The sequence below is a fragment of the Castor canadensis genome, chromosome 11 (assembly GCF_047511655.1).
Source record: "Castor canadensis chromosome 11, mCasCan1.hap1v2, whole genome shotgun sequence".
Classification (NCBI taxonomy): domain Eukaryota; kingdom Metazoa; phylum Chordata; class Mammalia; order Rodentia; family Castoridae; genus Castor; species Castor canadensis.
The window spans coordinates 5,502,354-5,517,164 of record NC_133396.1 but is presented as its reverse complement, the minus strand read 5'-3'; the positions used below and the strand labels follow the sequence as shown (position 1 = coordinate 5,517,164).

The 14,811-nt window shown below is 47.3% G+C and overlaps 1 protein-coding gene across 1 annotated transcript in view; it reads right to left on the bottom strand.

The window, feature by feature from the left end:
* Positions 1-11,301, bottom strand: part of Ube2o (ubiquitin conjugating enzyme E2 O) — a 53,072-nt gene extending 41,771 nt beyond the window's left edge. The window contains exon 1 of the mRNA XM_020162507.2: positions 10,845-11,301. Coding sequence (XP_020018096.2) covers positions 10,845-11,255 — 411 coding nt within the window. The 5' untranslated portion in view covers positions 11,256-11,301. The remainder of the gene's footprint in view (positions 1-10,844) is intronic.
* Between the last annotated feature and the right edge of the window lie 3,510 nt (positions 11,302-14,811).

The following is a 14,811-nucleotide window of genomic DNA, read 5'->3' as shown; positions in this document are numbered from 1 at the left end:
ATGTTTCTGCACATCTCCGACCTTCTGGATGGGGAGATAATAGCAGGACATGGAGTACTACCATCTCAGATAATGCTAGGTGCTAGGAAGAAAAGAAGCCAGAATGAAGGATTAGATGGTGTGATCTCTCCTCCTGACTAGGTTTCAAGAGCACGGCTATCCAATACAGTGGCCACTGCGGTAAAAAGAATGTAGAGTGTCTCATTAGTACTTGTCATACTGATTATGTTAATACAATATTCTGAATACACTGGATTAAATATAGTAGTAAAGTTAATTTGGCCTTTTTCTATTTACTCTTTTAGACAAGGCTCACATTACATCTCTACTGGTTGGGAATTTCTAGAGCAGAGGACGGCAATCTATAGTCTGAGAGCCTGAATCCAACTTGCTGCCTGTTCTTCAAATAAAGATTTATGCAGCACAGCCTGTCCACTCATTTGCTTATTGTCTCTGGGTGCTTGTGTGCTACAGTGGTAAAGCTGAGCACATGCCAAGCCCACAAAGCCTAAAATATTTACCACCTTAGCTGGGTGCTGGTGGCTAACACCTGTAATCCTACCTACTCAGGAGGCAGAGGTCAGGCGGACCACGGTTCGAAGCTAACCCGGCAAATTGTTCATGAGACCCTATCTCGAAAATACATAACACAAAAAGGGATGGTGGAGTGGCTTAAAGTGCAGGCCCTGGGTTCAAACCCTGGTACCACAAAAAAAAAATTTACCATTTGTCCCTTTCCAGAAAGTTCACTGGTCCCTTATCTAGAGAACAGGGTGTGTCCCCAACCCCCACAGCATCTGGCCAGGGCCAGGGGAAAGCTGTGCAGCTAGTGGAAGGAACCTGCACTTTGGTAGCATAAACAGGCCTAAGTTCAAAATTGGGCTCTGCCTCTGGCTAGCTATGTGGCCTTCGGCAACTTGTAGACACTTCTGGGTTTCGGTCTCTTCATCTCTAAAATGGGGCATTGGCCACCTTAAGGAGAGACAAAACATGGAAAGCATGGGTTGACACACATGGTTTCCAGCAGTAGTCCACTGAGACTGGCTGGCTCAAGAGAGAAATTCCACCAAAGTGATGAAGAATCAGCTTTCTCTTAGATAGCCTGCATTATATTCAGAACAACTTTCATATTTTTATCCTAAAAAGAAATGGGATCCAACGAAACTTCTTAGCAACAGTTACATATTAATAACCATCAGCAGTCACAGGGAGGGAGGAGGAAGTAGAAAAAGCTGCCTGATTATTAGGCCAACCTTTTTGACAATTTACAGTTTATTAACACTGGCACTAGAAACACAAGCAGAGGGAAGACAGAAAACTCAAATCGATGATATACTAAAACTGGGGGGGTGACGGTGGGGATAAAAAAAAGGCTGAATTACTAACAGAGGTTCTGAAGGACCTCTACACTATCAGTGCAATTCAAGACCAATCTGGGCTACAGCAGAGCATCACTGGGAGCCTGTTCAGCCTACAGAGGCTAAGCTCTGCCCACTGAACCCCAAGGACCTGCACTGAGGAGACCCTTGCATGATGGACAAAAGCATCAGCCTAGAAGAGGCACTGATCTGGACTGCGTTCACACTCTCCCCACTTCTTACCAACACCAATACATGGACAAACAGGTGGTTACGTCCATTTTTAATACATGGGTCCACATTTCTTCAAAGCAACAGGCCTGGCATAACCACCAGGATGCCAGGCTGTGCTCTCAGACTCCTTCCCCTTTAGGGTATGCATAGACAGAGCACAAAGCCCAAGCTGCTGTCCTGGTTCCTCTGCGGGTGGGTTGGCATTCTGTCTGCAACAGAGGAGCCAAGCTCCTTCCTAAGGAGAGGACCAAGTGCTGATCACCATTAAGGAAACTCACAGTGTGATTCTGCTAAGTGCTTTCAGGAGGTTATTACAGCTGCTCCTCCCAACAGAGAAAGGCGTTATCTCTACTGGTTAAGTTAAGAAACCAAGAGGGTGGATGCTTCTGCCCCATCTTCAAGTTACTGCAAGTAACTTCAGGGTGCTAGAACTCCAGCAGCTTATGCATGTCAAACTGGTGCTTTTCCCAAATTGCTCAAAGTAGCAGTGCTGAGGCACTGAAGGCAACCCAGAGAGGCAATGACTAGGGAGGCTTCACTGGGCGCAGCCTTAGTTCTCACCCAGCCCAGGTCCTGGGAGGCCTGGGGCTTACTCAGACACAGCTGCATTTCTAGCTGCAGCTAGCTCTGCCCTAGTCCTCTGTGTACACGCTGTAACTGGGGAACCTCATGACGGAAGTTGCTAAAACAGTAAATCACAATACGGCACATTTTCATTGATCTGCTCTTTCTGGTATTAGGATGCCCATATTTGCCAGTTCTGGAGTAAGTTTTCATAGTGCTTTCAAAAATCACAGCATTCTGCAAGATTAGGCAATAAATGACCTGGTCGACCTACCTAGCACCAGGGGTACAGAAAGGAAAGGGTGGGGGTAGGGACAGCTGGCAAGGCAAGGGCCCACAAGCCCCAGCACAGATCGCAAGGCGTCTGGAAAAAGATAGTGTCTGGGTCATAGCTCAGTGATAGAGTGCTTGCTTAGCATGTGCAACACCCAGGGTTCCAGCCCCAGACTACAAAAAAAATTTTTTTAAATGCAAATACTCCCTATGTAAGTGGGAAGGAGTCAACTCTGGTCATCCTATCAAATGTTTTCCAATAATCTCCCTGGGCACAAGTTTAGAATTTGCTACTTTGTTTCTTAAGGAGCTTCCAACCCAGGAGAGGGAACATGGGTGTGCCACCAAGCATCAGAGACAGGAACAGCATGAGCGAACTGAAGAACAGGAGTCAAGTGAAGAGGCGGGATGCAACAGGACTGCAGGTGAGGCGCCTTGAGTGACAACCTAGGGCAGGAGGATAGGCTGGGTCCTGACAGAGTCATCTGTGAGGGACTGGAGGATGGGCTGGAAGCAGGGAGACCAGGGAGAAGGCATACCAGCCCAGGTGCGCAGAGTGCAAACCAGAGTTGTAGGAAGGAAACACAAGCACAGGAATCGAGAGCTCTGCACCGATGACAAACTAAACAAGTTAAAATGGGGGCCAAAGGGCGAATTTAAAATGCTCCCAATGTTGTGATTTCCAGAAGGCGCATCTCAGGAATTGAGGGTGAGTGGCATCACGTGTGGTCCCAACTTAGCAATGGCTCAGGAGGAAACATTTACACACAGATAAGGCCGGATGTCAAAGTGTCAACAGCTGCTGACTCATGATGGCTGGCAATTAGTAACTGGGACCCAGTCTTTCAGTCTTTCAACTTTTCAGTATGTTTGAAAATTTCCTCATATTAAAAAGCTGGTCCTTTTTTTTTTTTTTTTAAATAAGCCCATAGCCACAAGATTTCAAATGCACAAAGATGAGGCTCTACATGGTGTGATGGAGCTCTGGGGTAGGCAGCTGGGAGTGTGATGCAGGTGTGGCACCCAAGCTCCAAAGATGGAAAGGAGCAGGGAGGAGAGGAGAGAAGAGATGCTGGGAAAGTCTCGCAATGAGGGCAACGAGGGAGAAGACAAGTGGCAATAAAGAGAAGGCTTTACTTTGGTTGGGTATAATGAGACCCTAGGCAAGGAAGTGTCCGTAAAGAGCGTATGGCCAGCCACACTAAATAAGGCCGGCATACCCCAAGGAGGACAAGAACCGAGGCAGCATTAGCAAGTGCAGTAACCAGGAAATCACTAGTCACCTGTGACCTCCAAGAGCCATCACACCAGGGTGTGAGAGGCCAGACAGAAGCCACGGCCAGGGAGCAGGTCTTAAGGAAAGGAGGCAGACATCCATTTCCACCAGCACAGTGCTGGGATGTCCCCCAAGCAGGAGAGATGTTTCTTCCTTGCCTAGAAGATGATGTCATCAACCTTCAGAGACTTCAAAATCCTTAAGTAATTAAAAAGAAGCAGACAAGTACAGGATGCTTTCAGCACTGCGTATGTCAAGCCTGATGCTCCCTGAAACACACGAGAGGTACGTATTGTGTACCTGTAAACTTTCCACCTGCTCTTCGGGGAACCAGCAAATGCAGGCCCATGAGGAGTGAAGGCAGCTTCACCAGCCCTTATCCCAGCAGCAGCTCTTATAAACAGGATCAGAATAAACAAGGAAGCTGCCATGAAAGACCAGCTCTCATCTGCAGTATGCAAATGAAGGACGGACACTCTTTTTGAGGCTGTCAGCATGAAACTCTCTGTTATTGCTGGCTGGGAGTTTTCATCGTTTGGTTGGGTAGGACTGGCCGATACTGAGGATGACTCACTATCTTAATATTTTTACCTTTAAATTGCCATAGTGAGACTACTTCCCAGATATGGCTATGTTATCAATTTGAACCAAAAGTGACGGGGCAAGTGTCTCAGTTCCTTGACACAGCAGCAGAATAATAAATTCTGCTGCAGTCTCTTAAGAAAGAGGCAAACAAATTGAAAGTGCCCCAACCAAATAACCAACCAAATTTAACCCAAAAAAGACATTTGTTTTAATACTCATTGCCAAATGAATGCATATGAGAAGCACATCATTTGCCCACAGTATTTAAATTAGAAAATTGCTTTGCACAACCCTGCTTTAGGACACACTTGTGCCGAGAGGGCCTCTGGGTGACCTGGACACAAGTGACCAGTGCTCCATTCAATAAGATCACCCTGAGTTGAAGGGCAAATAACCTTGGAATGGATAAATTCAGACAGTTATCCACTAGCATGATTCAATTTTACTCTGAGCTACAAAAAATTCCAGTAAGCACTTCGCTCTTCCCTATCTGCAACCACACACTTCATGTGGTTCCTAATAGACCCCCAAGGCTGGCTATGATGGCAGAAGCAGAAACGATTCTGAGTGGGTCCTCCTGCTCAGTGTGACCCTTAATGGGGCTGCTTCAGCCTTGAAGCCATGGCCCTCAGCCTTCCCAGGCCAGACAGGCACTGAGCAAGCTGTTTCAGGAAGGGGCTATAGCTAAAAACACCAAACTCCTACCGTGTAAGGTAAGTGACAGCACACTGCAAACTGGGAAGTACTTTATAAACATTCCTAATTGTTGCTTTTCTACTTTTGATTTAAATTAGGAGCCCCCACTCCCTTCCCAAAGCAAGCTAAGCACAGAGCAGGCAAACTCAGAAGGCTTCTATGGACCAGAATAGGAGCTCAGCTCATGCCTTCTGCAATGAAAACCCACAGAATGTGCCCTATCTCCAACTCTGAGAGGACCATCAAGGGCAGCTGACACTAATCATGTGCCCAGCACTATTGTGCTATACACACCTTTTTAAAAGTACTGGCCCCAAACAGGTTCCAGTGGATTCCATGAGGCCCAATAGTGGGTATATTTGTTTGAGAGAGAAAGAAGGGGTGGGGAAGGGGAGGAGGTGATCCTCTTGATAAAACAAGAAAATAAAAAAGTGGAAAACAGACAATAGTGAAGTGGGGACAGGAAGGTACAAAAAGAACTTTAACACCCTACAGCAAAAACCCAGGGTATACAGGGCAACAGCACGGAAAGGAAACAGTAAGTGAATAAGACTCAGCCTCTCTCCAAAGAATCTTCCTGACCCTGATTCATGACTCAGCATTCCCAGTAAGATGACAATGGCTGCAGCAAAGGGACAGGAGGTCAAGCTGGAGTTTTTAGGGCCGACCATTTCTACCAGCTTCCAGCATTTCCATGTTGTTTTGCTCTGGGAGGTGGGGTGGAGACCAGTGCTGGAAGGAACCAGGCTAGAGTTGCTTTCATTCAACATTCTGGGGTATTCAAAGGTTCTCTAGAAATAAAGTACGTTCCTGACAGTTATTCTGAGCGTGACTGGGGGTCCCGGGAGTAAAAGGTGTGGAGAGTAACAACACACAGGCCAGCGCAGCATTCATCCCCCTCCCCCAGCCCTGCTGCCCACTGCACAGCTTCCCCATTCCAGCCTCTGGTCCTCCTCCTTTTTCACCTGCAGCTACCTCCTATTCCACCAGTACTGTCAAGACTTAGACAGGATAGATATGTCATCCATGCTTTGTGATTCCTGTTTGATCAGGGCACTCAGTCAGGTATAACAAGATCTGTGAGTCCTGAACCCAAATATTTTCAGGTGAGAACAAACCACATTTACTTCAACTTGTATTCAGATTCCTCTACTGTGATGCTGGACAAAATCACTTAACCTCTCTGTTCTCTTTCCTCTTCTGCAATGTGGGTCTAATCATAGTAGCTAATAGTACATATTTAACACATGTACTTAGTGCCTGGCACATAGTAAATACTAGACAGTGTTTTCTTGTCTATCATCCTGGCAATTCATCATCTCATACCTGTCTTCTGGGAATTTCAAGAAGTCTTGCAGACATTGGAAAGCATACTCAGGTACGTGTGTATCTGGAGATTGGCGGGTATTATGAAGACTTCTTAATAAGATGCTTAATAAAGTCAAGCCCACGATCCCCCTGGTTGTTTCCAGCAACGTGATCAATTAGGAATTTCTATACTGCTGAAAACTTCCCCCGGCCCCACTTTGCTTCCCAAGGTGTCTTTCTGGTGTGGCACCACCCAGTGTTGCAGAGAAGAGATGTCCTGAAGGAGCAGGGCTGCCTCTGCCTGACCCATGTCAGAATGGTCTCCACTAGTAAGTGAACATCCCAGGCATGAGCTGGTTACACTTCTGGCCTGCTCCATCTATACAGGTTCATTTGAAGGACTAGGAAGACAGACCACAGATTTCACTTCAAAAAAAGAGAAAATGAGGCAGTGACTTGGCTAAGGTCATTCAGAAGGTGCCAGCCAGAAGTGCCCGCAAGGTTGACTTCCAGTTGTAATACCGATTACACACTCATCTGATTGAAGTGCCCTTGAGTCAGGCAATGGTCAGACAGGCACCACTGGGACGCTGAGGCCAAAGAGTTAGAAGGGAGAAAACCACGAGTCTAAGAATAAAATCACAGAACAGCTGTTAGAGTCTCCAAGCTGTGATCCTATCTGAATAAAATGCAATTTAGAAGCACTTAGTCCTGCATCTTGGTTAACCTTACATAACTTCTTCCTATTACATCACTAAGAACAATCACTTCTAATGGGCCCAGCACCTGAGCAAGAGAGACAAAGTTCTTGTGCTATGATGCTACACCTAAATAGCTTTCCCCATAGAAATGCTGGCCTGAGTAGGAGCCAAAAATAAACTGGAAAGTCAACTCCTGAGGGACCTGTCATCAGGGATGCTTCACTCACAGCCTCACAATAGCAGGGTAATCACAGACGGCTTTAATTTAGACACTGCATCCCCAAACCAGGCAGCCCCCCAATGTTGAAGCAACTTAAAAGACAATGCACAAGTGAAAGCAAAAGAAAGAAAAAGCACAAACAGCCACCTCCAGAGGGAAAGCTGAACGTCAACTGACAGACTGGTCCTGCTCTGCTCCCTGGGGGGTTAGAGGGGACTCTGTCCAAGTGGGTAAAGATCAGAAAGACCCACCATGTGCTCAGAAAGGTTGAAGAAGCTGTTGGCACCTGGTTTTATTTCAAAATGTTACTCAAAGCATTACCAGTGGTGGGGAAAGGCAGCCTCCACAGAAGAGACTGTGGCCAGGTAGAAAATTTCAGGTCAACAAATGGGCTACCCAATTGAAGAGGTCAGGAAACTGGGAGAGGAGAAAGCCTATAAGAGGCCCTGTCCCTCTGCCCCTGTTAAGTCCTATCTTTACCCTTTTTTTGGTGGTGGTATTGGGGTTTTGAAGTCAGGGCCTTACACTTGCTAGGTGGGCACTCTACCACTTGAGCCACTCTACCAGTTTTAAGTCCTAAAGAAGCTTAATCTTGGCTGCTGGGACCCTCAGAACCTTGATCATAAATTCCATAGCTTTGTAAAAGAACTGACTTTATTTCTGCTATTCATTTTCATGGAGGCGGCAGAAAAAAGGGTAGGCTTGCTACCCATTTCTTCATATCTGTTTGTAAACATATTTCCTAAAAACTTACACTACAAGGTGAGTCATTTTGCTGGGTGTGGCAGTCCACACGTGTAATCCCAGTGCTCAGGGGACTCAGATAGAAGGATTACAAGTTTGAGACTTGTATGGGTTACATAGCAACTTCCAGGCAACCTAGACTATATAGCAAGACCCTGTTTCAGAGAGCACCACCCTCCATGAACATGAAAACTAGAAAAATACCTAAGAATCACTTCACATGAAATAGACACTATTAAAATAATTCCAAAAGGTGGCAGCTTTAAAAAGTAAGTTTCTCAAAACTGTTACTACCCTATTCTATCAATAACTGGGCTCTCACATCTGATAACTAGGTTTGTAATGAGTGTGAATCAGAATCCAAATGCTCAGTCTTGGTCTAAAGGTCTTTCCCACAGCATACTATCTTCCTTTTTAAAATTTTATCATTAATGGTATGAGGAGCTGCCTTGTGACAATATCATAGATGCACACAGTACACTTTGAACAAGTTCACCCACACTGTGGTCTTGTGATGGAAATAAGGAGAAAAAGATCCCTAACCAGAGCTGAAGGTTCCAGGACCTACCCTGCCATCCTGGTTGGTGTCCAAGACAAAAGTGGGGGATATTCAGATGATCAGGGTCATCTGTGCCTAAACCTCCTCATAGCAGACAGCTACCTACCCTGTATAAACTCCTTCCCTCTCCCACTAAAAAAAAAAAAATCACTCCCCTCCACACACACAAGAAAAATCCTATTCTCAAAGTCCTTAAAAAAAAAGAACTAGGTCCTGTCACCCACAATTGGGTGCTACATTCCACCACTTCAGAACTCCTACACTCCTTGGGTTTTTGCTAAGTCCAGAAACTACAATGGCAAAGAAAACACCACCAGAGCCCCAAGATGCATTTCAGCCAACTTGAGGCCAACTTCAAAACCCACCTAAACTCACCCTGTAACAATGTCTTCTATGTAATTTCCAAATAGGTATTTTAAGTCAAACTTTGTATAATTACACATAGTGGGGGAGGCAAACAGACATAACTGTAAACAAAGTTAACCACCAAAGTCAAGATGAGCAGGAACTACAACTGATAAACATGGCAGCTCCCAGCTGTGAGCTGGGCCCTCCTCCCTGAGTCCCAGGACAGGCAGTGCATCTCTGCACCGACATTGCAATCAAATAAATTGCATTCCAAAAGTCACAAATCTCTAGAGAAGATGGGTGGTGAAAAGCATTTTTAAAAACACAGAGAACCACTAGAAAGACAACACGCATGCTCATACACAGTTTAAAGAGAATAACCCTCTTTTCCTGGCACAGTAATACGGGTGGTAATTTTTAACAAGCATCCTGCTGCAAAATGTAGTACTTTCCAAATACTTTTGCAAATGAACTTGTTTTCTTTCAGAGGCAGAGAAGCTGTCGCCTGCTTTGCATTTCTCTGAGAGGAAGCCCTATGTGAGGATTTGTGGCTGTGAATGCCTATGGTGTTAAACCCTGCTGGTATCAGCAGCCAGTTCTGCGACTAGGATATGGATCACAGGCTCTTCTTAGGAGCGGGGCCTTTTCTTGCTTAAGTTGTCCTCAAAGACCTCCTTTGTGGTGTGGCATGAAGCCCTATTCCTCTGCAGCCTTTGTCTCCAGTGTGAGAAACCCAGATTAACTTCTAAAGTGCCTCCTCTGCTGGGCATGGTGGTCCATAAGTGTAATCCTGGCTGCTCAGGAGGCTGAGGCAGGAGAATTTCAAGTTGAGGTCAGCCTGGGTAATTTATGGAGCTGTAGCTCAGTGGTAGAGTGCTTGTCTAGCATGTGAAGAACCCTGGATTCAATTCCCAATACTACAGAAAGTAAATAAATAAATAAAGTGCCTCCCCTGAAATCAGACATCTTACTTCCTGGGTATTTAAAACAGTGCAGGCCTGATTCCTGCTTAGAAATGTTTTCTTGAAGGGGAGGGGCAGGAGAGGAAGCCTTGTGAGACACAAGGTGTGTGTATCTCTGATAGGAATTCACACTCAAGGAAAACAAGCCACCAACCCAACCTTGGTTCAAGGTTTCAGGTTTATGATGACAAACCTTTGTTTTGTAAAACTGCCTCATCCTGATACCACAGGACAGTCTAATATTTGCTTGCCAGCCTCAGGTCAAGAAGAACCCTGAGGTTTACAAACCGGTCACTCTCTCTCCTCTATCCATGGTTCTATATGCATATATATTTTTTTTCCAGTAGTCCAGTCACAGTTGTCACAATCTCCCCCAGTACTATGACTATTATGGCTGATTGCTAATGATTTTACTCACAAAGTTCCCTACAGTAATTAAAATGAGGCAGCACGGTAAAACAAAAAGAGGTTGGGTTGCTTCACCATCATGCATTCTGCCCGAATCTCGTGAAGTTCTCTAGGCTTTTACATCGGCTGGGATTTTCACCTCTATCTTTGTTTTGGAATGCCCACACCCCTCCCTGCACGGACCCGGTCCGGCCTTCCTTTCCGGATGCACAATGCAGCATGGAGCTCCTTGGGGGTCAGCAAAAACGCCGCACTGGTGTAATGCCGAACGCGCCTCAAACCCGAGGAGCTCCCCACGGCCGTCGCTCCACATCTGTCAGCTGGAGGCCAACATCACAGCATAGCCTGGCTTGTGAGTCCCCTCCCGCCCCCACCCAAGCCGGGAAGCCCAGGGCCCGGTCCCAGGCCAGCGGTGCCCGGCTGGCGTGTGCGCCCAGGCTGGTGCAATGACTTTGCATGGAGCGCACCCTCTGCTGAGGCTGTCCGTCCTCCCACCGTGGCCACTGCAGTGGCACCGCTGCGGGCACAGCCCTCCCGGCTGAGGACGCCAGCAGCCAGCTCCCTGCCTCCCTCACCTCCAGCCCGGCTCCCCGCCCCGCCCGCGGCACCTTGGTCTCCTTCACATGCTGCTTGACGCCCTCCGGGTACCACTGGACGCGCACGTAGCCGCGGCGCAGCGGACTGGCCCGGCCCTCCTCGTGGCCCGCGCCCCCGGCCTCGGAGCAGCCGGAGCTGCCTCGGCCCTCCTCCTCGCCCTCCGAGTCCGAGTCCTCGCCGTGGATGAGGCGCACCAGCCCGAAGTGCACTGAGCCGCGGTAACGGCCCGACACCAGATCGTGAGAGAACAGCAGACGCTGCGAGCCGGCTTCGGGGCCGGAGTCCGAGGACGGTCCGGAGGCCGAGTCTGAAGCGGGCGCTGGGGCCGGGGCGGGGGTTGCGGCCGGGGTCGCCTCGAGAGCTGGGGCCGGGGCCTGGGCGGGAGCGGGAGCTGCGGGCTCGGGGGCTGCGGGATCCGCCATAACTGCTCTGCGCGAGTCTCGGGCGGCGGCGGCAGCGGCGGCAGACGAGACGCGGGGAGGCGGGGCCAGCGGCGCGGGGGCGGGGCCACGGCGCGCTGACGTGGCTCTACGTGCCGCCGTCGTCAGGGCACCGGGATGCGGTTGCTAGGAGCCGCAGCCTCGTCGCTAGGGGACGCTGAAGATACGGCGGGGCGGAGGCGGGGCGGGGGGGGGAAGATAGACTCCGTGGGAGGGGCGAAGCCACAAGGGATGAAGGTGAAGGATGCGGGAAGAGGCGGGGAACCGGGGGAGGAAGTGGAGTGGTCACCAAGTAAAATGGGAGTGGCCGAGGTGGGGCGGAGGATGGTCAAGAGGCTGTCAACAACTTTTAATGAGCTCCCTTGGCGTCCCAGCCTAGTCCTAGGCACTGCAAAGGTGATGGAAGGAGAAAGATACGGTTCCCATCCTCTAGGTGTTTACAGTCTGGTTGGGGAGGCAAAACAAATACACATTAAATGGCTAAAAAAGCAACTCCAAGGCAGCTTGTAAGCCAGGCTATAATAGATATGTATACAGCGTATTGGGAAATTCCAAGCCAAATTTGCAAGGTCATGACCCCTTGGGGATTAATCCAGGGCTGTTCCCAGAGAAAGGTAAGAAAGAAAGGCGTGAGTCAAAAGCCCCAAGGGTTTTGGTTTTAAACCCATTTAGGTGAGTTCAATGCATGTAGAGTTCGAAGTGGCTAACAGTGTGAGCCATGGGTTCCAATCTTTGGCACTGCCACTTACTGCTCTATAAAGGTAGACAACCAGATTAGCTTGTTTTTAAAATTTTCATTAGTATATGCTGTTCAAAGGGGTTTCGTTGTCATATTTCCATACATGCATATAATTAATGTGCCTTGATTAAATTCATCCCTTTGTTACTTTTTTTAACCTCCCCCTCAGATTAACTTCCTTCACCTCCATTTTCTCATCTGTAAAGCAGGATTGATAACGGCTGCACCTGTATCACTAGACAGTTGAGAAGATTAAATGAAATAGAACAGTGCTTGGCATATATCTCCCTCAATAAAGCTCAATCATTATTGGAATACTTCCCCTCCTGCCTGGACTAAAGTTCACAATACAAGTACTGTTATCCAGTTATACTCATGATCTACTTCATATTGGCATTTTAAGATGTAAATAGTAATTCTGCTAATTTAATGTGTCACTTAAGTTCCAAAAGATTTAGATACATTCTCAGAGGAAGGATGCATGAGTTGTTAAAAGGAAATTAAGAACACTTAAGATCTGCCTTAATCTTTCTCAAAGTCATTTTTCCTACATTTTTTTCTGCAAGACCATCGATGACAGATTAGTAAGGTGCTTTCTTATTGCAGTATTTAGGCTCTTCAAAAAAGGCAGAGTTGGGTGCCAGTGGCTCACGCCTGCAATCCTAACTACTCAGGAGGCAGAGATCAGGAGGATCACAATTCGAAGCCAGCATAGACAAATAGTTCATGAGACCCTATCTTGAAAATACCCAACAAAAACAACAACAAAAAAAAGGTTGGCAAACTGGCTCAAGTGGTAGAGCACCTGCCTCACACTTGTGAAGCCCTGAGTTCAAACTCCAGTACCACCAAAAAAAAAAAAAAAAAGGGCAGGATCCTGTTGTTTGGGTAATTTACAGGCTGCTGGGGATATAGAACTACACCCATTCAAAGACTGAAAGGATGAGCATAGGACCCAGATGGCTGACTGTGTACATAAAATGCCCTAGATCAAGTACGTATAGAGCACTAACATAATATTAGGCTCAGGCAAGTTGTCAGTGGACCCAAATCTTAGAAAATCCGTATGCTAAGTATGTAAAAAAACAAAACAAAACAAAAAAACCCAACTGGAACAAAAAGCTGAATGGGAAGTGGGATATGATTCAGCAGAATCTGGGGTACTCAGATCATGGCCTTTCCATCCCAGCAATGAAGAACTATTGCTGTAAGGACACAGGTCCCCACCCTCTGCCCCCAAAAACCTGGGAGATTCAACAGCTATAGCAGTGTTTCGTTTCACACCCCCTCCCCATGTGCCTCTAAGCCCTGTTTCCTGGCCCCTGATAACCTAATACTTATTATGCACATATTATTGACCAGACATTTGCATGCATCCTGTTTCACATGCATCCTGTTTGTTATCACAATCTTGCATATAGGTGTTGTTAACCCCGTTTTACTAACACAAGACCCAAGGAATCCAGTGCCTAAGGTCACAGGTAGTGATGACTCCAAGTACAGGAGCTTCTCTAGTTAGACTGTTTCTTCAGACTTCTCTCTGACGCTTTGAGGAGTTTCTGATTTCAAGGAATTTGTGTGTGGGGTGGGGGAGTCCATGTGTCCTCATGATCCTGGGGGTAGGGGTTCAACAAATAGGACAAAGAGGCAGGGCAGGTGCCAAACCTGTGTTTGATGTGAAAATTTCAAGTGAGTATTGGGTTCTACTCCAGCTTATGCCTGTGCTTGTTGCTTTAATATGAAAAAGAATGTCTTTTCCTCCCTTATCGTTGAGTAAAATTGGCACTCCAGGAAGATGTGCTGTGTTTATGCCTTGGCTTCTTGTAATAGTGCCTAATAATAGCTACCACTTATTGAATCCTAACTTCATGCCGAGGGCTATATTGAGTGCTTTGCATACGTTATCAGGCCCCTACCAGGTTGGACGGGAGAGCCCTTGATTTCAAATGTGGATCTCTCCTTCATTGGGCTAAATTCCTAAGCAAGTGGATCATCTTGTATTTGGGGGTGTAACCCTGGTGCCTAGCACAGTGACTGGCCTGTAATGTGTCATATGGGTGGGTATCCAAGGCCTGAGTTCCTGTACCCTACACCCCTCAGTTGCCCCCAGTTCCAGCTGCTCTGAGCCGCTATAGAAACTAAGCCTCTGCAAGTTCCTCCTCACCTTTTGTCTTTCAGATGTTCTGGACAAAGCTTGCTTGTGGTTTGATTCCTTCCCACAGGCTGAGCCCCAGCTACAGTCCTCGCACACCCACTCTGGCTAGTGGGGTGAGTATGGATGGAGGCAGTTGCTTAGTTTTTAATGATCCTCTCTGTTGAAGAAAAAGAAAACTTCAGCCGGGCACCAGTGGCTCATGTCTATGATCCTAGCTACTCAGAAGGCAGAGATCAGGAGGATCGCGGTTCGAAGCCAGCCCAGGCAAATGATTCTTAAGACTCTATCTAGAAAAAATCCTTCACAAAAAAGTGCTGGTGGAGTGACTTAAGGTGAAGCCCCTGAGTTCAAACCCCAGAACCACACACACACACACACACACACACACACACACACACACACACACACACAAAGACTTCGTTCCCTAGTGAACAAACCCCCTCTTTTTCTGGCCCCAACACCCAGCCCATAGAGGGGAGGATTTAATTTACCAATTTGCCAGCCAGATGTATAGCCATTCTGGCCACTTCCCTTCTGTGGGGTGGGAATGATTGGGGTGGGGAGGGTGTGCAGGAGGCAGCAGAGCCAGTAACTAAGAGAGCCAATCTCTGGAAAGCAGGCCTGTCTCCCCCTATCTTAACCAG